The sequence below is a fragment of the Dipodomys spectabilis genome, unplaced genomic scaffold, assembly GCF_019054845.1.
Source record: "Dipodomys spectabilis isolate Male_0828 unplaced genomic scaffold, ASM1905484v1 ptg000001l, whole genome shotgun sequence".
NCBI lineage: Eukaryota > Metazoa > Chordata > Mammalia > Rodentia > Heteromyidae > Dipodomys > Dipodomys spectabilis.
This window is the reverse complement of record NW_024870678.1, coordinates 3,031,902-3,056,173: the sequence shown is the minus strand read 5'-3', so window position 1 is coordinate 3,056,173 and position 24,272 is coordinate 3,031,902. Positions and strand designations below refer to the sequence as shown.

Here is a 24,272-nt window from a genome sequence, read left to right as displayed (position 1 = left end):
ATGTAATAATTCTGTTTGAAACCTTTGTAGGCCTGAGTCAGGTGATTTTTATTTCATATTACATTTTATGATTATAAGCTCACATTTATTAGATTTTTTGGCTCCTTTACAGAAAATTTATATTAATTTTGGACTGAAATTTAAAAGGCAGTACCAGCCCACTTTATTTATTTATTTGTTTGTTTTTATTTTTTTGCCAGTCGTGAGGCTTGAACTCTAGGCTTGGGTGCTGTCCTTGCGCTCTTCAGCTCAAGGCGAGCGCTCTACCACTTGAGCCACAGCTCCACTTTCGGTTTTCTAGTGGTTTATTGGAGATAAGAGTCTCACAGACTTTCCTGCTGGCTTTGAACTGTGATTCTCAGATCTCAGCCTCCTGAGTAGCTAGGATTACAGGTGTGAGCCACCAGCGCCCAGCCCTCCCACTTTAAATCACTGTCCTTTCTTTCATTTATTTTTGCTTGTTTTTGTTTTAAGACCAGTGGGTAATAAGGAAATCAGTAGCCAACTCTTCACAATGTATGTTTATGAATATCCAACAAGATGTTTTTCCTCCCTCTACCCAGAATAAAATTTAAAACGAGCAGTTTTCCATTGTCTTATGTAGATGGAACATTTTTTTCTAATTCATTATTTTATTCAGTGTTTAGCCCTTTGGAGTTTGGCTTTATGATGGTGCTGGTGGTCTGCCTCCCATTTCTCAAATCCTGGAATTGGTCATCTGTTCCTTATGCTGCTTCTCTAGCTAGATTACCAGGGATCCATACATAGCTGCCAGGCTTCAGTGCCCATTACCTCCCTGATTTCTTCTGTTGATCATTTTTGTCCTCTGAGAACTTCTATTGCTTTGCTAGTCCACCCATTCTAAATTCTATTTCTTGCTTTGGTTTGTTTTTTGCAGTGCTGAGGACTGAACTCAGAGCATCACACTTCCTAGGTAAATATTGTACCATTTGTAGCCCTAGAAATTTATTTTGGTATTTTCCCAACATGAGTAGGAAGCTCTATAATGTGGGTCAGTTTTTAAGTAATCTGTGGAAGAGACATTCTTATAGGAGTATTTCTCTTTATAATTAAGGTTCTTTGGCTAATGTGCTACCTAAGATTTTTCTGCGTTTTAGAATTTTACTGATTCTTTCCTCATAATTAAATACTTTGTATCGATTTCTTTACAGCTATCAGTTTGACAATAGTCTCAATTCCCTTCTAAATTTCCTTGGACTTAGAAAGCAGATAAACAAGCTTATTAAAGTTTCTTACCAAATAGGAGTAACTTGTCTCCAAGAAAGGTAGGCCAAGTATTTTCCACTTTGGTACATAAATTCTGTGAATCTATTTTGAGTCTGACTTATACCTGCGCACTAGACTATTCTGAAACTCTCAAAAGAAAGTCAATTCTGGTATATACCTGAATATATTGACTCTATAAATAGTCAACAACTATTGATGTTTGGTTAATATTACTGAGCTTTAAAGGAAAATACTTCAAGGGGTGTGTGTATATATGTGTACACTTGTGCTAAATGGATTTACTTTAATCAAAAGAATCACATTGAATTTATGTATTATTTTTAAGTAGACAATAACATATTTATATACTAAGAAAAATCTTCAGTGTTTTCTCATGTTTTAAATCTGTGAAAATGACTTAAGTGATTATTTCTAATTTGTTGTCTTCTATATTTTTATTTTTCCTTTTATGTAAGATATTTCATTTTCTTTAAACTAAAAGATAATTTTATTTCATTAAATGTGACGTTTTGATAAACCCAAGACTATTGTTTTCTCGCTAGTGTTTTATGTACAACATCTATAATAAAATGAAAATGTATTTTAAAGTACTTACTTGGATAAGGTAGGCTGGTTGTTACTATTTCAAAGCAAGATAGACATATATCCACAAACATACTTCCCCAAATTGTCACATCTGAAACAGAATGTACTCTCAGTGTGGATCAAAGTTGACTTATAAATAAATACTCTGGGCTTGTACCTTAAAACTGCAACAACATAAGCACATCCACACATATTAAGTGTAACTATATCTAAGTTATAGTAAATAGTATGGTAAACTGTCAGTTGGTGCTTTTATATTCCTCAAACAGTGTGGTAAAATTTATAAACTTTTATGCAAGAAAGGAAAATTTTAGTAGACATTTAGGGAAAGTTAGGATAATATATCTTTAGTGAAACTTTAAAAAGAATGTTAAGTGTTATGGAAAATTTTAAAAAATTTAGAGGGAATCCACAAGGTAAATAGAATAAAAGGAAATTGGATGGAATTAACATGTATGAAGAAGGTAATAGCTAAGAAAAACTATTGCGAGTTGTTACAGAGCATTTTAAATTTTGACAAAGGCTCAGTGTGGAGCCAGTCCTGATTTCCTGAAGAGGAATGGTAAGCTAATGATTTGGGTGCAGTGAATGGTGATCCAGAAAAAAAAAAAAAATGCATGGAAAAATAATACAGGAAAAATGGGGAAGAGTGATGGGATGAGATTAAGATTTCTTCACCTTTCTCTTGAAGGGTACACAAATATTTGGGACCAACTTACTAAAATAGTAGAAAGAACATGCCTTTGAGTCAGAGTTGCTTGAGTTTTTTCCTTTACTCGGGCCTCCTGATGGCTATGTGGATTTGACCATACAGTTTTCCATTTCTGTAATGAAGTTAGCATCTACCAGAAGGATTATAATGACAGGTAAATGAAATAAAACGTATGTTAAATGTCTAACAGTGCCTGGTACCTACTAACTATAATATGTTTTAAGTGTTCTGTTGATATTATAAATCCGAAATAATAGAATATAACACATATTAATGTCTAAATTAAACATTATCCTAAAAATCATTTTCCTAACTGCTACAATATCAGTCTCCTTTTTTATCATAACAGCTTTTTGCCAGTTCTCTAAGTCAAGGTTTACTTACAGGACAAAAAACTTGAAGTAAGTTGATCATTATAGGAAATTATAAAAAGGAAAAGAAAGGAAAAAAATACTGATGTTATTCTTAAAGAATCTAAATTGGGGAGAAATGATTCCTGGCCTATAGTAGGTGCCTAATTAACATTTGATACTGTTGAATATATTGGACTAATTAGGACCATATATGAAGAAGTTTGCAAATTTAACCAATCCTTCATATATAGATACTATGTTAGAGAAACATTATTATTTGAAAAATGTCCTAAATTACTAATGTATAAGAGCCCAAAGAAAATATGAACTTGAAAAAAAAAGAAAATACTAACAATGTAGAGTATCTGTTTACCAGGTAATGTAGTCAGTTTTAAATTAACATAACAGTATCTGTGATAATTAAGGAGAAGGAATAAAGCAAAGATCTCACCTATCAATAAAATCTAAAACTAGTGTCCAAAGATTATTTCTTCTCTCCACTCTTGGCAGTCTACAGAATACTATAAAATATTGAGGGAAAATATACATACATTTTAAGTGTATGGTGGGTTTAGGAGATGGTTTATGATGACAAGTCAATCTGATCCACACAAATCATGGTGGGGGAGTGTTGCTGGGAACCAAGGCCTCACACATGCTAGATAAGCTCTCTACCAAGCTACATCTCCAGCTCTAACTTAGCATTTAAGCAGTACTTGAGGAAAAAACTAAAGATGGTTCTTGAAGATTTTCTTAGAAAATATTGAAAATGTATTTCAAATACATTATAAATTTGGTAAGGCAAATGGACAAAAAAATTAACATTTGTTTCACGGTGTTTTCTATTTATTTTGTCAGATGCTATCAATTTGAACAAACACAGATTTGCACTTAACATGACAACAGTGAAATCTGTGGCACTTCGAAGAGCTTCTGGGTCCTTAGGAAACCTTTCAAAGAATATGTACTGTGAGTGATAGGAAGAGGAAAAATGAAATGAAATTGAACTGTACACAGTTCATTCAGTTTGCTTGCTCCTATGCTTATTTTGAAAGTACATAGTTGCTTCTACTCATATTTTGCCCTTTTGGATTTGGATTGTAGCATTAATTTCAAAGTTGATCTTCCCCTTCTGATACTCCTCCATGAATGAGTTGACATACTAAATTAGCAAATTTAAAAACAGAAGAATCTTCTTATAGACATTCATACTCTTATTATCTATCTCCAGAAAGGAAAAAAACAGTGCAAATTTTTAATTAAAATTACTCTAATATTTTAATGGTAACCATGTATGTGTATGCATATGCATGTAAAAATGAAGTAAGTTATTGCCTCATTGTTAATATCTGCTAAATTTTTGTTAAGGATAGGAGATATTACCCTTTATCAGTTACTTGTAACCTGGGACAGTATATCCTGTTTTATAAGTTGCTGAGTTCTGTTCTGACACTATAATTAAAAAAAAAAAAAATTGAAGGTTGGACCTCATTGGTATCTGGAGCAGTTGAGGCCTTACTTGTTTGTCTCCTTTATGATTGGCTGAACCCTGTTGCTAAGCTTGATTTTTTGTTCTTAAGGAAAGTTAAAAGTTAAGAGAGCCCTCTTTGAATTGCATCCAGCTGCTTTTGACTGTGCTCTGCTCCTTCCCAGGTTTTTGGGTTTTTTTTAATTGTTTTTTTGTTTTCTTTTTGCATCTCTTAGATTGAGATTTTTTTAGTTTCTTTTTTAGGTTTATATTTTTAACCCTATTTGTAAATTTAGTGTGCAATATTTTAAGATTTTTAAAGTTTTAATTATGTATTTGTGGTACACAAATTAAAGTACTGTAATTTAAATATTTGAAGGTGATTGAATACTTGAAAGTTGACTGACACAAAACAAGGTTTGAATTGTAGAGTGCAAATACATTTTTTAAAACCTGCCCATTATAAGCACTAAATATGATCTGTAATCAAATATTAATAAGAATGAATCTAGAGTACTTAAAATTTTTCAGCAGAAATGAAATGTGAAATATAATAGTTAATAGATCATGTTTTTAACAATTTAAAAACTATTATTGATCATACTTGCATTTTTGTTACTAAAGGATATTAGTGATACTGTTTTGTCTCTAAAGTATATTTGAGATTAACTTTGTTGACTGGGCACCCCGTGGCTCACAGCTGTTAATCCTAACTACTCAGGAGTCTGAGATCTGCAGATTGTGGTTTGAAGCCAGCCGGGACAGGAAAGTCTGTGAGACTCTTATTTCCAATTAACTACCAGGAAAGTCAAAAGTGGAGCTGTGGCAGTGCCTGTGCCCTTAGTTCAAGCCCCAGAACCCACACAAGAAAAAAAAATAATAAAGATTAACTTTGTTGCAAGTTTTTTTGAGTAGGTCTAATTTGATATTCTTTTTAATTGTACACAAAATCTCAGGACTGGCTAGACAAAAATTCTGTTGGGATATGAGTTTGGTTTGTAATTCCATAGACCATTATGAACAGTTGTGACTCTCTTTCCACCTCTATTTAACAGTTATGGGAATAAGATTAGATTCTTCTAGTGCTCTGCAGGAACCAATAGAAATTCTTCGAGTATTCTTTATACCTTAAATCCTTACACAAGCCTTAATAAAGAGCTACAGATAGCTTAGGTTCTCCAAAATTACTCTGAGTTCTAGAGTACAGATCATAAGATGTAGATATAAAAAAGTGATATTCAAATTTATTTTTAAATTGTCAGCATAGTCTTTAAACACTAGTACCATAATTCTGATATAACATCTTAAAGTGGCATTTTATTAACAAGTGATTTCGATTAAAAATAAATTATTAAACCAATTAGAACAGTGAGGCTTATTTATAATTTAGGCAAATTTGAATCTTGAGGGCTTATGGATGGTAGTTGCAGAATTATGTGTTTCCCTATATTCATAGTGTCAAGAATATTGGATTCATACAGATAAGTAGTTTTGAATAAAACTTTCTGGTGTGTATGTAGGGGTGCACGTGCGTGTGTGCATGTGTATATGCATTCATGCTTGCATGCATGCTAAGCAAGCACACTACCAAGAAGCTACATCCCAGCTCCCAAAACTAAAAAAATAAATACCACAAACAAAAACAGCTTCCCTTGCTGTGCAGGGCACTAGTTAAACTGGCCCAGAAGCTTGAGAGAAAAATAATTAAAAGAAGTACAGATTTCAAAGAACTACTTGTGTTTTCATAAATATAAAAGTTAAACCAAAAAGTTCCCAGAATGTATAATATGCCTAAAACTAAGAATCATGATATAAGATATGCAGTCCATTCCTTTTACATTACAAAAGTTTGATACCCTTTTAGGAGCCCAGCAGATGTGACTAAGTCTCTCATGGCTTTTTTCTTTCTTTCTTTCTTCCTTCCTTCCTTCCTTCCTTCCTTTCTTTCTTTCTTTCTTTCTTTCTTTCTTTCTTTCTTTCTTTCTTTCTTTCTTTCTTTCTTTCTTTCTTTTTCTTTCTTTCTTTCTGTGTGTGTGTTCGCGCGTGTGCATGCGTGCGTGCTAGGCCTGGGCGCTGTGCCTGAGCATTTTTGCTCAAGGCTAGTGCTCTGCTACTTGAGCCATAGCTCCACAACTCGACTTTCAGCTTTTTACTAGGTTTATATATATATATACACAGCATGTGTATTCACATGCATATATGTGCACACATATATATACACATAAACATATGTACATATTTGTATACATATACACATGTGTGTTGTGTGTTTATAAACTTTGAAAACCACTGACTATGTTATATACAAAGAAGCCTGGAATAGCAGTAGAAGAACAGGTTCTGTCTAGTTTAAGGCTTATAACGCTTGGTAAAATCAGAAATAATGGTAGAATTTCAGTGTTGAAATAAAGTTTGAGAGATCATAAAGTTCAGTTCTTATTTTGAATTGGTAGAAGGAGAGGAGTACAACTTGAAGAGTTAACTAAGATTTCCAGAGGACTGGAGCACCTGCCTAAGAAGCATGAGGCCCTGAGTTCAAACTCCAAAAAACAATGAACAGGCTGGACACAGGTGACTTACACCTGTAATCCTAGCTACTCAGGAGGCTGAGTCCCCCCACAGTCCTTATAAGACTGTGGTTCAAAGCCAGTCTGGACAGGAAAGTCTGTGAGACTCTTATCTCTACTAAAAACTACCCAAAAAGCTGATAGTAAAGAAATGACTCAGGTGATAGAGTGCTAGTCTTGAGCAAAAGATGCTCAGAGATAGAGCCCAAGCCCTGAGGTTAAGCCCCAGACTTAAGAAACAAAGAACTCCCGCTCATCTGGTTGAACCACTACTAAATATCCTCATGCTGCTGATCACAAATATGGCATATAACATGTGAACACTGTTATATATTACAGACTGTGGTAGACAATTTGCTCCAGGAAAGTTAGAATGAACTTGTGACTTTGAAATTATGTAATCATTTAATCACAATCAAAAAAAAAAAGAACCTCGGGGAAGGGAGGGAGGGAGGGGATGGTAGGGGGAAAACAATGGAGGGGGTAACAATGTTCAAGAGGAAGTGTACTCATAACCTCACTCATGTAACTGTAACCCTCTGTATAGTAGCTTTACAATAAAAAAAAAAAAAAATGGGTAGTTTCCACGCTGTTGAGTTTTCCTTGCTTTTCCTTTCCCTTTCCTTTCTTGTTGCTTGATTCTTCCTTCCTTTCTTAGAATTTTTCTTTTTCCCTAGCAGAGTTGGGTAGTAAAATAATTCCCCTTAATACTCCCTAACACAATCCCAAGCTATATACTATCTCTGACTTACATGAGAGATTAAGTCTGAATCTAACATTACATTCCCATCTCAAGATATTTCTGTTTACTCAGAGAATGTAAGAAATTAAATGCATATATCTGTTATTCAGAAATATTTCTATATAATGGAATTACTGAATGCTAAAATGTTACATTATATCAAGATTTCTTTGATTTGTGAAATAATAACATTGGTATCATACATAAATTTATATCAAAATGTATTTTTAGCCAGATGAGGTGGCTTAAGCCTATAATATCAGCTTCTTGGAGAAAGATAGCAAGACAGGAGAGATATTATTTGGGGCCAACCTGAGCTAAAAGTTCAAAACCCTATCAACACAAAATGCTTAAGGGCATGGTTAGCAAGTATAAAAACCCAAGTTTAAACCCCAATACTACAAAAAAAAAAAGTATTTTTCAAATTAGAGTTTTAACAAACTAGGAAAAAATATTATCTTTTCCAGTTTCTATTGTTTAAATTTAAAAAAACACAAGAATCAGGGAAATCAGATTTTCTACAGATTACTACAAATGAAGTAATCTTGAATTTCAAATTTGAGTACATGTAAAAATTATAATTATAAATGGCAATAGCTCTTTTTTTCTCTTGAGCATGTAATTTACCTAAGCTAGTAGTGATAAGAGGGGGGAAAATACACACACACACACACACACACACACACACACACACACACACACACACACACACACACACACACACACACACACACACACACACACACACACACACACACACACACACACACACACACACACACACACACACACACACCCCCTTTTGGATAAAGCAGAAGACAAGTTTTATTGCAGCAAGGAGGATTTTGAAGAGCAGAAAAACAGAGGGGAAAGTTCAGTGAGTGGTTTGTTTTTAAAAATGTGTAACATAGTCTGCAGTTCCATAGAAGTTTCCAGATGTGGCCTTGTACTTTGTACCCAAGTTAAGAATCTACTACTTAATACCCTCTAGGAAAACAAAGATATCTCTTAAGAAGGTAAATAAAAGTATTTTAAAGGATTAGAGACCAACAACTAAAGATTTTCACAATGGAAGAGAGGGAGGTTCTTTAAGCTGTGTAATTAAAGCATATATGACAGAATTCTTTTTACCACCTCACAGTGATAATCATGAGGGTAGATGTGCATGGGAGATCAAGATAGTTGTTAGAATGCAATTAGATTTAAAATTTTAGAATGTTGTGTGAATCAAAATTATCTTTAGAATGAATAAGATTTAAAATTTTGTTATGATTAAAGATCATTAATAGGCATTTACTGCAACTTTGCAAAGACTTATTCTATGAAATGAAAATAATTTAAGAGTTTAATTCCACCAAGTATTTGGGGTCAGGATTATTTAAGTAGGCTTGGTTTTAATTGCATTAAAAGATTTTTTGAATAGTCTACCTGAGTAATTCCTTGTGTTTAAAATTATGTTATAGATTAAGCCAGTTCTTGGCTTGTCTTCACAAACAGAAGACAGAAGCGTGATGAGAATTTAAAAAATTTTTAACATATTTTCACATTTTTTAAGGTATAAATGAAATCCAGCAACTTAAAAAAAATTTTTAAAGGCTTGCAAGTTACCATAATTTGTGTATTTGTTTTACAAATTTATAAAATATTAATAGTGATCACCATTTTTTTCATGTAAAATGCTCAGTGACTGATACACAAGAGTTGGTAAGTTACTATCTCTTTTATCATTAGCTTTATCATTACCACACACTTTTAGTACACTGAATTTGCAGTGTAAAAATGACTTTCTAATTTAAAACCACTGACACTTTTTGGAATACTGCTTATTTCCAACTATGGATAGTGGCCCATATTTCTAAATCCTGTGTAAAATACTGTGTATGTTTAAAAGAAGAAACTCTGAATCACAGAAGAAAAACAGCAACAGCAAAGATTTGCCCACATTCTTGTTCCTTTAATTCTAAAAATTGAAGAAGTGAAAAAAGTACGGAGCAACTAAAAACAATTTTAAAGTTCAATGTTAAAGGGATCTTATTGTACCGAAAACATGATGTTGAAAAGGAAAAAAGTGCTTAGCAGACAAGCTATATATATAAAAACAGGAAGATATGAGCTGGAGGAGACAGATCTTGATAAAATTAGTAAGCAGAAGTTATCTTTATAAACCAGCATTTATTCTAAATGAAATGTTTTAAATGACAATAGGGTTTTATTTCCCCCCCCCCCCCCCCAAGAAAGCTTAAACCATATAAATCTAACAAAGCCCACTCCCATACTTAGCCATGTTCTCTGGCTTAAAAGCTGAAACATTGCTGGTTCCCTAACTAATTATTGAATATATTTCTGTTTCAATGTGTAAATTTAAAAGTTGATATTACTTTAACCTTTTGGAAGAAGCTTCAAGGTTTAATATAGAACTAATCTTTCTATTAAAATATTCCTATTCTTGATTATAATTTTAAAAGACCCAAAGGCTTCATGGAAGAGATACTTGGCAAAAAGACATTAATTTGAGAATTATCTCCTAAATTTCAAAACCTTGTCTATAGGAAGTGGCGTTGTGGTAGAGTGCTCACCTTGAGCTGAAGAACTCAGGGACAGCGCCCAGGCTTAGAGTTCAAGCCTCATGACTGACCAAAAACAAAAACCAAAAAACTTGTCTACAATGAAACTTGTCTCAAAAACCTTTAATTACCTTGTTTTGGACAAACAAAATTTGCTATCTTCCCTAACACTTTTCTCCTTTCTCACTGCTCTCAGACCATCCTGTTGCTTTGCCAAGATTGTCTTAACAGCCTTGCTTTTCTTTTCTCTTTTCTTTTCTTTTCCTTTCTCTCCTTTTCTTTTTTCCTTAACCGGCTTTCTAACTCATCTCCCTGCCTCTGGTTTTGCCCCCTTCTAAGAATATATTTTTTCTAAACATTAGCTGAAATTGTCACTATTATCATATAGTATCCTTAAAGAATGAAATTCATATTTCTTAATGAAGTTTGAAGATCCTTCTTTCCCTTCCTACAGTTTATCTTGTACCTAAATTTCTTCCATTAATCTTCTCCCTCTCTGCTACAGACCCAGTGAATTTATTTTGTTTTCCTCGTTTCTGTTCCTAGGCCCTTTTCACAAGCTGAGTTCTTTGGTAAGGACTGTCTCCACCCTCCCTCCCAAATCCTTCTCTGAATTTTCTTGCCAAGGCTTCTACTAATACTCTTAAGTTCCAGCTCACATGTCTCTTCCTTCAGGAAGCCTGTTTTGAACCACCATTCCAAGTCTGGACTCCCTTAATGTTTCATAGTTTTATGCCAAGACCAAGTCATTTGGCCTTCCTCTGCTTTTACCAGGGTGTTCAGCTTGTTTTTGAGGAAAAGAAGGCTGAAAGTAAGTCTGCTAAGAACAGATGCAGAGGCAGTAAATCTCACTTTGACACAGCTGAGTAAGTTGACCAAACATCAAGTTGACCAAAAAGTCAGATTTGCTATTACTTCTCTGATCAGATTCCAGGATTCTTCCAAACAAATACAATATGTTTTAATAGCAGACTTTGTAAAATATGTGCTGGCCTGAACTAATAACCTGTGGTAGATTTCCAAAACATTGTCCTTTGTAATCATTGTTCTGTGCTCAAGATGATCATCTTTTCAGCACATGGTTATTACATGCCTATAGGTGTCCTGTACTGGATACCTTCAGTACCCAGTAAAGTTCTTGGAAAAACTCAAGCGTTTTACTATGTTGAACAAAACATCTCCAGGGGGCTGGGAATGTAGCTCAGTGGTAGAGTGCTTGCCTTGAATGCATTAGGCTCTGGGTTTGGTTCCTGGGCACCACATAAGCAGAAAAAAAAAAGCCGGAAGTGGTGCTATGGCTCAAGTGGTAGCATGCTAGCCTTGAACTGAAGAGCTGAGGGACAGCGCCCAGGCCCAGAGTTCAGGCCCCACGACCGGACTTCCCCCCCCCCAAAAAAAATCTCCAGAAGTGAAGCTATGCAATGATAAATGATAACACGGAGGCCAATTGATATATGGGTTGGAACTCTTCTTGGACATTAAATATTTATTTTGTGGCAATTTTGTGTGTGTTGGAAGGTAAAGAGACTTAATTCTCCAGTACTGTTCTATGCAAGAGAGCAGAAATTAATACTCTTTGAAGTATTTAAATCAGTCTTTATGGAGACCATAAAAATTAACTGTGTTAAAAGGTGCTCAGTAAATGAGAATGTTAAAAATATTTTTCTTTTTATATAAGGTGGCATTAAAAATAGATCTCAAATTTTTTTGGGAGGAGGAGGAAATCTTCACTTAAGATTCCTAATTAATTTCAACATATCTGTAATATTTCTTTAATAAGTATCAAACTGTAAATACCAGTTAATAAATGTATGCAATTTGAAGTTTAAACTTACATTTTAATTACTTTAATTCATTGGGGTCTACTAAATGTACTTTTTTCCCTTGTCTCGCCTAGAAAATAGTAAGCACTGGAGAATAATTTTTATGTTACAAACACGAGGATAATAACTGCCGAATAACTGTTATAACTTCAGAAAAAAGAATCATAGTGCAACTTCCCTGAACCAAAGTTGTCTTTTTTTCTTGTACTTCCCTCATTTTAAAACCAGCTTTTATATCTCACAACTCTATATGCCAAGTGGTTTATGTATCCAAATTATTCAATTTCTTGGATGCTATCTCCTATTGCTGCAAATTGAATGACTTTAGTAGGTTTGTTTTGTTTGTGGTTGAGTGAGCATTTGGTTATGCTGTTTACTTCTGTGGTTTTGCTTAGTGGAAGAGAGCCTAGAAACCTCTGCAGCCTTTTTTTTTCTGTTCATTAATCCCCAACTACTTCTTGACCAATAAAAACTACATGCTGTGTTGTGCTTTTATGTATTTTTTAAAGCAGCTTATGAGAGCATACAAATTTATTTGGAGATAATAAATAAAAAGTAACTATTTTGAACCTGTGACTTTTAAAACATCATGACTGAAAAAACCAGAAGTGGTGCTTTGGCTCAAGTGGTAGAGCTCTAGCCTTGAGCTGAAGAGCTGAGGGACAGTACCTAGGCCCAGAGTTCAGGCCCCAGGACCGACAAAAATAAATAAATAAAAATCATAGCTTAAGAGTTATAAAAGTAATTTAGTGATATTGGCACCTCACTTGTAATACTAAAACCTATTTTCATTTAGTACCCCTAGTTCTGTATCTGTCCATGATGTCCCAACATTTCCCTCCTTAACCTAAGCATGTAACGCATGGGCAAACACAAAAACAAACATGGAAAAAGATCTAATTTAGCAGTTGATTAAAAAAATATAGCTATGAAAGGAAGGAAATTATATTAACATAGGACCTCACAGATTTGGGTTCTGGACCCAACAAGATTAAGTGCTCCTTTGTAACCTCATTCTCCTCAAGTTCCTCATTGATTTCAAAGAAGGGATTTTTTTTTTTCTTTTAAACAAGAGTGCTTAGGAGAGACCATTAGAATTACAAAGCCTTCACACATATTTGGGAAGAGAAAGATAATTCAGATGTTTGCCACCAAGGTTTATTATCTGTGTAGACAAGTACGTAGCTTGCCAAAAATAGATTTTTCATTGAATATAGGCCATGATCTCATACTTGTTTCTGCATTCTGCTGCCTAGTCAGAGTTGTTTGGGCATTATTGGAAAGGGAGAAGGGAAATTTCCATCGTTTATAAGATGTAAAGAGAACTCCATTCCTCTTCTTGCCGTATGGGTCATTCCAGAGATTTGTATGCCTTTGCCCCTAGGTAAATGGCCTAAGTAGAAGAGGGAGGGTTGGCCCTCATCTTACAGCATCAGCACATGCTCACATCCCGGCCCAGCCCACCAAGCCTGTTCTTGACCTCAGAATTAGCTCATCCGGCTTGTTTTTCGCCTGGGCGTGCAGGGCCCCGCTTCCCCCAGCCTCTGCGCTTAGGGGGCGGGACTCTGCGGCAACGCGGGCTGGCATTGGTGTGTGTGCCCGCCAGGGCAGTGGAGAGACAGGCCCAAGGCGGGGCCTGCCGGCTTGTTTGTCGGCGCGGCCCCGCCCCTGCCGTCCGCGCTGTCCGGAGGAGCGCTGCGGTGAAGAGCCTCGGCGTCCGGCCAGCGCTCGCTCACTCTCTCGTCTCCTCGCGCTCCGCAGCCGTCCCGCGCCGACATGCGCTTGGCCTCCGCGGCGAACGAAGCGTACACTGCCTCGCTAGCCGTCTCGGAGCTGCTGGGCTGCAAGCAGTGCGGCGGGGGCCGCGGCCAGGACGAGGTACCCGGGCGAGGGGCTGGGCGGGCGGGCGGGTTACCTGGCCGAGCCGCGGCGCTGCGCGGAGGTCGTGCCGCCCCCAGCATTCTCACGCTAACAGCGCTCGAAAACGCTCCCCGGGAGGGGGCGTCAGCGCGGCGGGCCCCGCTCCCCTTCCGGAGACCCGCAGGTAAAGGGCGGCAGGTGTTGAGCGGGAGACCCATCCTAACGCGTCGACCCTGGGCGGAAAGGGTTGAGAGGCAGCGGTCTGGGTGGTGTAAATGAAGTCCCGAAGCGTGAATAGCTCTAGAGCTGGGGTAAAACAGCCTGTGGATTTCCCCACTGGCGGCTTGTCAGAACAGATTATTCAGTCACCCTCGCCTCCAGCCCCTCGTACTTTAAAAAAGAAAAGGAAATGCATTTGAATCAGTTAAAAGATTACATTGCCTGAATAAACTGTGTTCTGCAAGCTCTATGACGTGATGCTCTGCGATTCCCTGTTCACTAAAGCATCTCTCCCTGTTGTTTCTGAACGTTCAGAAACAACTTTGTCATTTTAACATTTTATTTTTCCGAGTGCAATTACGATGCTATTTGAAAATTATTGATATGAGCTCAGTTAAAATATAAACCTTCAAAAGGCTTTCATTCGAAAAGTGATGATGAAGGGAAAAAATGAATTTCAATTGAAATCAGAATGAAATCTAAAGAAATAATTTCTCTGCAGCTTTACCTATTAAAATGACTCAGGTTTAGTAGTTATATCTTTTTATAAATGGTGTCTGTGTTATCAGTACACTGTATATTCATAAAGACTGAAATGAATCAATCTCATGTGGATTGTAGAACACCAAATATTTTTGTCTAGATTTTTACATTTGTGTATATTATTACATGTTCCTTGTTTACAGATGACAGAACAGCCTTTAAAAATCTTACAAGAGCTGAGGATGTAGCTCAGTAGAAGAGCATCTGCTTAGTATGTAGAGACTCAGCATTTGATCTCCAACATGCATAAACAAATGTCTTATACTATTGCCTGAGAAACTTACCAAAGAGAGAAAATTGAAGTAGCATAAGAGGTTATTTCTATTTTGTGTAGAAATGAGCCCCAATCATCTTGCCTAAACAGCTCTTTCATTTCTGGGTATGGTTATGTGCAGATTCCTGGTTCTTGCCTCATCTAGAATTTCTAAATATAGCCATGTAAACTAGAAGATAGACTTATTAGCGTGTACAGTGATTATAAAATATGTAGATGGTTGGTGTAGTCATTTCATTTTTAATAAATCTAACATGGGAAGATAAGTTAGGCAGTATTGTTTTACAGAAAAACTAGATATTTTACAAAAAAATGACATAATTATCTCAACTAGCAAGTTTCCATAATGCTTTTGAAAACTTTATAGGAATGGAACTCCTGAGCATAAGTGTAGAGCTTGCATAAGGCCAAGTCAGTCTTCTAAATTTTATCTATTTACTTGTTTATTTTGATGCTAGGCATTAAATCCAGGACTAGAACATGTTGGGCAAGTGCTCTACTACTGAACCACATCCCAGCCCCAATACAATACTTTTGAGTAAGTTTTTGTTTTTCTGAAATATAGTTCATAAAAATCACACCTGTAATCTTACAGGCTCACACCTGTAATCTTATCTACTCAGGAGGCTGAGATCTGAGGATCATGTTTGAAAACCAGCCCAGGCAGGAAAGTCTATGAGACTCTTCAGTTAACCACCAGAAAACCGGAAGTGGCATTGTGGCTCAAGTGGTAGAGTGCTTGCCTTGAGCTGAAATGCTCAGGGACAGCACCCAGACCAGAGTTCAAGCCCCACGACTGACCCCCTCTCCCCCCCAAAAAAGTCACAATTTCCTGAACTCCAAATACCCTGGTAGTGTTCTTGACGATTTTAGAAGTACTAGTACATTTTGCTGTAATCACGGTGTTTCTTTCTAAGGCTTCTAGATCTCATTTCTAATTAAGTTTTTTGAACATCAAAAGGCCAGTGCCCAATTATAGGCACTGTGTAACATCTTTTACTTTCTGTGTAACATCTTTTACTTTGTTGAAATGAGTTTCAAAAAGTATACATTGCTTTATAAAAGCTTTTTGGTTGGTTGGTTGGTTGGTTGACTGACTGATGTCTTTCTTTCCTCTCCCTCTCTCCCCCCCAACCCCCCCAACTCAACTTTCTCTACTCTCCTCTCCTTTTTTTTCTCCCCCTCTCTGGTGCTGGTCCTGGAGCTTGAACTCAGGGCCTAGGCCACTGTACCTGACTTTTTTTGCTCAAGGACAGCACTCTACCACTTGAGCCACAGTTCTACTTCCCTGTTTTTGGTAGTTAATTGGAAATAAGAGTCTCATGGACTTTCCTGTCTTGGCTGGTTTTAAACTGTGATTCTCAGATCTCAGCCTCCTGGGTAGCTAGGATTACATGCATGAGTCACCAGCACCAGGTGGTTGGTTGATTCTTAGGCCTGCCTGGACCTCACTGTGTATCCCAGACTGGCCTGAACTATAGACCCTTAGCCTCCCAAGTACTAGTAGGTAGGTGGTGTGTGCCACCAGCCCAAATTAATTTTTAATTTTTAAAAATAAGATTAATGGGCTAGGAAGGTGGCTCAGTGGTAGAGCGCTTGCCTTGCATGCATGAGGCCCTGGGTTCGATTCCTCAGTACCATATAAGCAAAAACAAAAAAGCCGGAAGTGGCGCTGTGGCTCAAGTGGTAGAGCACTGGCCTTGAGCTGAAGAGCTGAGGGACAGCACTCAGGCCCAGAGTTCAGGCCCCACGACTGGACCAAAAATAAATAAATAAATAAAATAAGATTAATACCAATGCTGTGATTATCAGTCCTATACATAAAACATCCAGGCAAGAGTAAAAAAAAAATACAGGTATTAAGTACAGATAAATACAATGACTCAAATGATTTACTTTATTTTCAAATAGTTATGAGCTTTATTTCATTGTGTATGTATAGAAAAATCAGTCTTTCACTTAGAGATACAGATTCATAAATGTCTTTAACATTTTGAAACAACTGATTAGAATAGTCCTTTCAGTCTGCAAATACTGATTTTTTTCCCCCCAGAACTGATATTTGAACCCAGGACGTCATACTTGCAGCCATGCTCCAGTCCTTTTGTTTCAGTTTTCATTTGTAAATAGTTTTAGTTTTTTAAAAGCTTTCAAATAGGGCTTTGAATGTTTTGCCCAAGTCAGACTCAACCTTGATCCTCATTTTTCTGCCTTGCAAGTAGCTGGGATTGCAAGCTTGTACTACATGCCCGGTCCCATATTGATTCATGTAGTGATACCATATATATATATAGTCTTTCAGTGACACTATCAGCAGCCACTAGATTTTCATATTCTGAAAATGGGTGGTTGTTATTATACACACACTGATGAGAAAACATATCAACATTTGAAGCAACCTTGTAATGGTGGCGGCTATGGTCATCTCTTTCAAAAGACAGTAATTAGCACTGTTGAAGGGAGGGGACTTTTCTTCTCATATTTAGTTTGCCTAGCCACACCCTCACAGAAAATCTGTGAGGGTTATACTGTGATTAACATTACATCTGTTTTCAAAAAGGGCATTTGCTGTTAGAAATTCTGCTTCCTGGGATTGACCAAAATTTGTTGAGTTAAATTGAGTTTCTCATCACTACAGGTGGATAAATAATTGAAGTAACCTAAATTGGAAGTTATGAAATAAATGCATATAGTATGGCTTATGATCACTCCATGAGCATAGTATCTGCTTCACAGGCTGATAACAGGGTCATTCTAAGACTGATTTTTATTTTTTTCAGGAAGATCACCAAGTATTCACTTCATGTGTAGCTAACAGAACAATACTGAAGGCTGCAGGCACTATAGTTCAGGTGGTAAAGTGTTGCTCACACTCATACAAACAACTAAAAAGTACATTGATTCTTACTGATAATATTATGGTGTGTATAATTTGTAAACTATAGTTATATAACACGAGATATTGGGAGCAGTGATACTATTGTTACTTTATTATTAAAATCATCATCCCTCTTTCACAAATTAGATCCTATAATTTAGTCAGTTGCATTTACTAAAAAGTAGAGATGTGATTTTAGCCCATACCTTACTGTTCTGTACTTTTCCCTTATTACCTAGGGAGATGGTACATAGTGGTATTTATTTTATTTTGTGCTATTAAAAAAAAAACATTTATAAAAATTCCAGTGAGAATTAGTTCAATTGGGTCACCTGTTTACTTTTCCCAGAAGTGTGTTTGTGTACAATGGAAGGCTGGTTGGAGTGACTCCACTTCCTGTCAGTATCAATCCCAGAGCTCATCCATAACATTTCAGACATAACATTTCAGATTAGCTTTTTGTCTTGTGTTGGACATGAGATTAAGCAGAAAAGATCTTGTCATGTTCTTATGTCCCTGTCATGTACACAGTCCACTAGCCTCCAAATAAGTACATTTTTGTGGTATTCGAATTGGAATAATTGTTTCTTCTTATGTCAGTCCTAGCTAACCTTTTCTGTTTAGGAATTCATCTCCCTTTCTTCCTCATCTAATCTCTTCCCTTCTGCTTTCCTCCAATTTTCTCCCCTCCCCCATACTCCACAACCTCTTCAATTTATCTGGAATATGGTTTTGGCAATACAAGTGTACAAGTGTGAGCTGAGCAAAATTGTGTTTCACCTAAAATTAGAATTAAGATGGTAAAAGGAGATTTTTGAATGCCAGGGACTCCTTTCAGTTTTGCCATTCTTCTGACACAGCTCTCTTGCTATATTGATACCTCATCAAAAAACAAATATAATCTCAACGCTAAGAGGATTGAATAATGTGTCTCTAATCCATACCAAAGAACATTTGCTTCTTTCTTTTTTGGCCTTTTGTGATTATCTATCTTTATCTTCACGTTATAGTGTTGACAGACATAGTGATATCAAAAAGAATATATTTCTAACGATAATGGAGATGCTTCTTTGATCATTGAAGGCTTGAGGAAAAGGGCCTCTGAGTTTGGCAATGTTGGTGGGTTTATAAGTATTTGAGAACTACTTATGACCACTAGGAAAGACTTGTTATGCTTGTAAGAAAAATCCCCACTTCTGGAGCAACCATATCTACCTTCTTGAGATTGTAAAATTATTTTGTAATAATTGGAGTATAAAGTATGTATTTGATATTGAAATAATTCCAGAATATTATAATTTGGCCTAATTGTTTAATACCCATGTGGTATTAATTTGGGCACATTTAAACAAATGCCACCCACAAGCTGCTAATATATTTATAGGATAAAGTCCTAGAAATGAAATTTCTAAGACCTTTTCTTTCTCTTTACAAATAACATATACATATCCTGCCCTTTTTTCTATCCCTTCCCCAAGAAAATACTGTGAAGATCTTTGAAAATATAAATATGTATATATATATTTGTATATTCCATATATAGAATTGCTTTATTCTTTGTAAGAACAGCATGCTATTTTACTTCATTGAAACAGTGCTCTTGATGATCACTTAGCTTATTTTCAAGTCTTATATTATTAGGAACAATGTTGCAGTGTTGACACTTTGAATAGAGTTGTGATTCAAGGAGTATATGACAAGTTTTGATCAATATTGCAACTGTAGAGGTATTGAAGTGTTTATATTGCTTGTGTCTTTATTAGCATATATTAGTTGTACAGGGAGTTCCATTGTTACACAGGTGTATACAATGTATCCTCTCTATCACTTTCCCTTTCCCACCCCCCTTCTTAAGGCAATTTCATCAGGTTTCTTTGTTATATTTTCTACATACAAATAAACTACATAGACCATATTCATCCTCATCATTCATCCTCTTTCTTAGCACCCACTGGTGCCCCCACCCCAATAGGAACTCATGTTACTTTCCTGTCATGCATTTTTTTAGTGTGCATTAGTTGCACAAAGGGATTTCACTATGGTAGTTCAGATATGCATATATTATGTATTGCTCAGAATAACTCCACCCCCATCAATCCTCTGTTGATTAACAACTTTCACGCTGCCTTCATACACAGTTCTGTTTCACAATGACCCTCCATCTTTCCTTTTCCTCTCCACTTATAATAAATAATCCCATATTGAGAATCATGTGTGTGTTTGTATTCTTATGTATGTGGGCATATGTATGTATATACATGTTCATGAGTATGTATGTCGTTTAGTTCTAGTTTCTACATAAGAGCAAAAACATACAATATTTGGCATTTTCCCTCTCACTGAAAAAGCACTCCCATCAGCAATGTATAAGTAATAAATGATTATTTTTCCATTCTACCCATCCTGAACAGAGCCGGTAAGGACTTCTTTTTAATCTTAAGCAGTCTTTTTGTATTCTTTTTAAAAGGTATATCTATATAATTAACTTAGATATTTCATTGTGAATGTTGAGCTTTTTTTTTTTTTTTTTTTGGTTGTGGGGCTTGAACTCTGGATCTGGGCACTGTCCCTCAGCTCTTCAGCTCAAGGCTAACGCTCTACCACTTGAGCCACAGTACCACTTCTGGTTTTCTGGTGGTTAATTGGGAGATAAGAGTCTCATGGACATTCCTGTCCAGGCTGGCTTTGAAGGATGATCCTTAGATCTCAGCCTCCCGAGTAGCTAGGATTACAGGTGTGAGCTACTGGCGCCCTGCTATGTTGAGCATTTTTAAAGCCAGTCTTTACTTTACTTTTACTTTTCTTTGAATTTTCTTTGTTATTTCCTGTAAGAACATTGGTGTTTTCTTATTGATTTGTATTTTGTTTTTTTTTGTTTTTTTTTTCTCCAGTCTTGCGGCTTGAACTCTGTCCTTGAGCTTCTTTTGCTCAAGGCTAGCACACTACCACTTGAGCCATGGCACCGCTTCTGACTTTTTCTGATTATGTGGTACTTAGGAATTGAACCCAGGGCTTCATGCATGCTAAGCAAGCACTGTACTATTAAGCCACATTCCCAGACCTATATTTTGTATTTTTTTTAATATTTAGACATTTGTTTTGTGAATTGTAAATATCTCCCAATTTTCTGTTCATATTGACTCATTTTTTTTTCACATGTGCAAGTATTTTTCATCAGATTTATCAATAGGATTCTTAGACCTACTGTTTTTTCCTAGTATTATAATTTCTTTGTTTTGTTTTGTTTTTTACATTTAGCACTGATTTGTTGTGGAATAAACTATGGCTTAGGGTTCATTTTTTTTAATGAGTGGCTATTCAGTTGTCCCTAAATCTCTTGTCAAATCCATTTTTCCCATATTTGAAGTGATACCCTTTCATAGACTAAAGTCCTAAGTATATCTTAGTTATGAAATGAGTAATAAAACCTTAAGACTGAAATGCATTTTAAGATAATTTTCAGAGATTAAAGAAATGAGAAAGGATAAATGTTGATTTATATACTTTTATACTTTTTAACCACTAAAATTTGTTTAAAAATATATACCACCCAAATTTGTTTAAAATATATATATGTGCTAGATCAGAGATTCAGCAATTAGAAAGGCTAATGGAGTCATCCTTCATATAAAAGGTTGCTAAGTTGATATATTGAACAACAGGAGCATGTTTCCTTCCACCATTTATTATAGGCTATTGATACACATACATGACTAGTGAATTTAGTGTCTCTTAATGAAGTGCTGTCATATACTATAACCATATACTAATAACCAGACTAAGAAATCACTAACCTCTAGTATAAGATTAGACATATTATAGGTTCAGTTGGCAAATATATACCCTACTTTGAATCTAAATCTTGATTTCTCCTGCTAAAAAAAATCAGTTTTGTCATGCAGACTTAATTATTTTCATCTATTCTGCTCAAAAGATTTTCATTCAATTGGAACAAATTTCTGGACCCACTGCTCCCTCTTTTTTTTCTTTAAATGGAAAACATGTGGTTCATATCATGAAGATCTTCTTGAAACAGTAGGAAAAGAATAGAAATAATATTTGCATGTAATGTGAAAAGCAGGGGGTTAATGTTTAGTTGTATAAGCTCTAGAAGTTGTTTTGTTTTTGGTGGTGGTGGTGGTGTGTGTGTGTGTGTGTCCATCCATCTGTCCATCTTGGGGCTTAAACTAAGGACCTAAGCACTGTCCTTGAGCTTTTTAGCTCAAAGCTAGTGAGTCGTGGCTCTTCTTCCAATTTTTTTGGTAGTTAATTGAAGATAAGGGTCTCATGGACTTTCCTGCCTGGGCTGGCTTTGAACTGCAGTCCTCAGATCTCAGCCTTCATAGTAGCTAGAATTAGAAGCATCAGCCACTAGTGCCTGGGCATCCAAAACCTTTTTTTTTTTTTTTTAATGAGACTAGATTAATAAGATATGACTTTGCTAAGGGAATGAGATATTGTTATGCCTTTATTTCTGAAGTACACTGTGTTGGAAAGGAAAGGATCTAACCTAGGTAGTTACTATGTTAATCATGCTACATATAAAATTCTAGATTCACTATGCCAAAAAGGGGGAAAACCATTTCTTTCAGATTTACTTGAGCTCTCTACATACATTATAGGCAAGATGCATAGCATCCCATAAATAAAAAGTTTGAAAGCAAGCCTAGACACAAATTTCTCTAAAAGTTATTTTAATCTTTCTCTTTTGCACTGAACTAGCTAATTTTTATTTCTCATATTTCTGTGCTTACTGTGAGGTGTTATTCTAGATGCAATAATGATTATACTTCCTTTTTAAGGCATCTGTGTGGAACTATGGCCTTTTCATTTCCTGACAAGATGCATGGGGATTGATATTTTGGTTGAATTTTGGATGTACAAACACATCGGTCTTATTTTGTATCACTAACAGCCCACAGGGTTGGCTGCTATGTACTGAACTTTCTGTTCTAGACTTTCTGCCAAGTACTTTATGCAAAACTCTGGTTTTAGTGAAACAGGTTTTATTGTTTTTAGTCAGAGACATATTATAAGATGTTAGCTGTGTCGTGCAAACAGAAGAGTTGGTATGTATATATAGCCATGAAAACAAATTACCACAACGGTCCTGACTTTGTTCAAGTGGTTGTTTTTCCTCCCATTCCTATATCTCAGTTCATGTTGTTTACTGCTACAGGCCTGAGATGGTGTCATTTTCTTTTCTAGGAACTTGGAATTAGAATTCCTCGACCACTAGGACACGGACCAAGCAGATTCATCCCAGAAAAGGAGGTATGTTGTTTGTGAAAGTAGACAGTGAACTGCATGCTTTTAAGGAAATGTTTTCATGACCTACATCTTGGTATTTGAATGATTATTGGTCAACAAAGTGTTTTTTTGCAGTTGATGACAGTTAATCATACTTTGGCAGTGAGTTTATGGGATTAGAAAGCTGTTGTAGACATGTTGATTTCTAGTATGTCATAATGTTTTTTAAACACCCATATTTTTAATCAAATAAAGCTGAGACTTGTTTTTGACTGATAATATTCCACCTGCTTATATTTAGATCTTGCTTAATTAGGTGTGCCTGTAAACTGAATTACTTGTTCTTGACCATCTTCACAGGCTATTTTGAACTCTAAGTCAGGTCTTTAATTCTGCATATGTAAAAGGGTTTATGCTTTGTTTTCATACAGATTGTTGCTATTAGTTAATTTTGGTTCTCTTTAAATGTAATGAAAGTGGGCACTATTATAAGAAAAAGCTTTCATGTCTGCTTGCAAGCTCTGCAAATTTGATAATCTAAATCTGCTTCTTTGTCTGGACTCTGGCCAACTCTGCAAGCAGCCGATCTTGATGGCCTTTAACATTCAGCCTTGGTTGTTTATTCCCTACTGTATAATGTGTCTTCTGTTTTGCTACAAGTTTAAATTCATAACCCCTCTCTTAAGCCAAATTTAATTTGCTTCTAAATGACACAATGCAGCTAATGCACATTATCTTTAACACCAATTTATAATTTACATAACCCTGGCTTTCTTCTCATTTATACAGATTCTCCAAGTGGGGAGAGAAGACGCACAGATGCATGCTTTATTTGCAGATTCTTTTGCTGCTTTGGGTCGTTTGGATAACATTACATTAGTGATGGTTTTCCACCCACAATATTTAGAAAGTTTCCTTAAAACTCAACACTATCTACTGCAAATGGATGGGCCATTACCCCTACATTATCGGCACTACATTGGAATAATGGTTTGTAAACATTTGATGAAAAATCCTGCATGCCTGAAATCTCTAAGAGATAGTTAATTGCTTTAAACATAGGGATAAATACTTACATTCTGACTTGTAATTGGATTCCTATAAGGAAATATCTATTTGGGCTAGAAATGTGGCTTAGTGGTAGAGTGCTTGACTAGCATGCATGAAGCCCTGGCTTCAATTCCTC

The 24,272-nt window shown here is 35.9% G+C and overlaps 1 protein-coding gene across 5 annotated transcripts in view; it reads left to right on the top strand.

Moving 5' to 3' along the window:
* The window catches only part of Sesn1 (sestrin 1), an 89,639-nt gene that overhangs the window by 51,037 nt on the left and 14,330 nt on the right, over positions 1–24,272 (top strand). For 4 of the 5 annotated variants that reach the window (XR_006146980.1, XM_042675683.1, XM_042675536.1 and 1 more), the window contains 2 exons: positions 23,045–23,110; positions 23,876–24,076. Coding sequence is in view for 4 of the 5 variants with exons in the window: in XM_042675683.1 (XP_042531617.1) it covers positions 23,045–23,110; positions 23,876–24,076 (267 nt within the window). In the remaining variant the exon portion in view is untranslated. Of the gene's footprint in view, positions 1–13,742; positions 13,941–23,044; positions 23,111–23,875; positions 24,077–24,272 lie in introns of those variants that run through there. The other variant, XM_042675742.1, reaches the window with a different exon arrangement.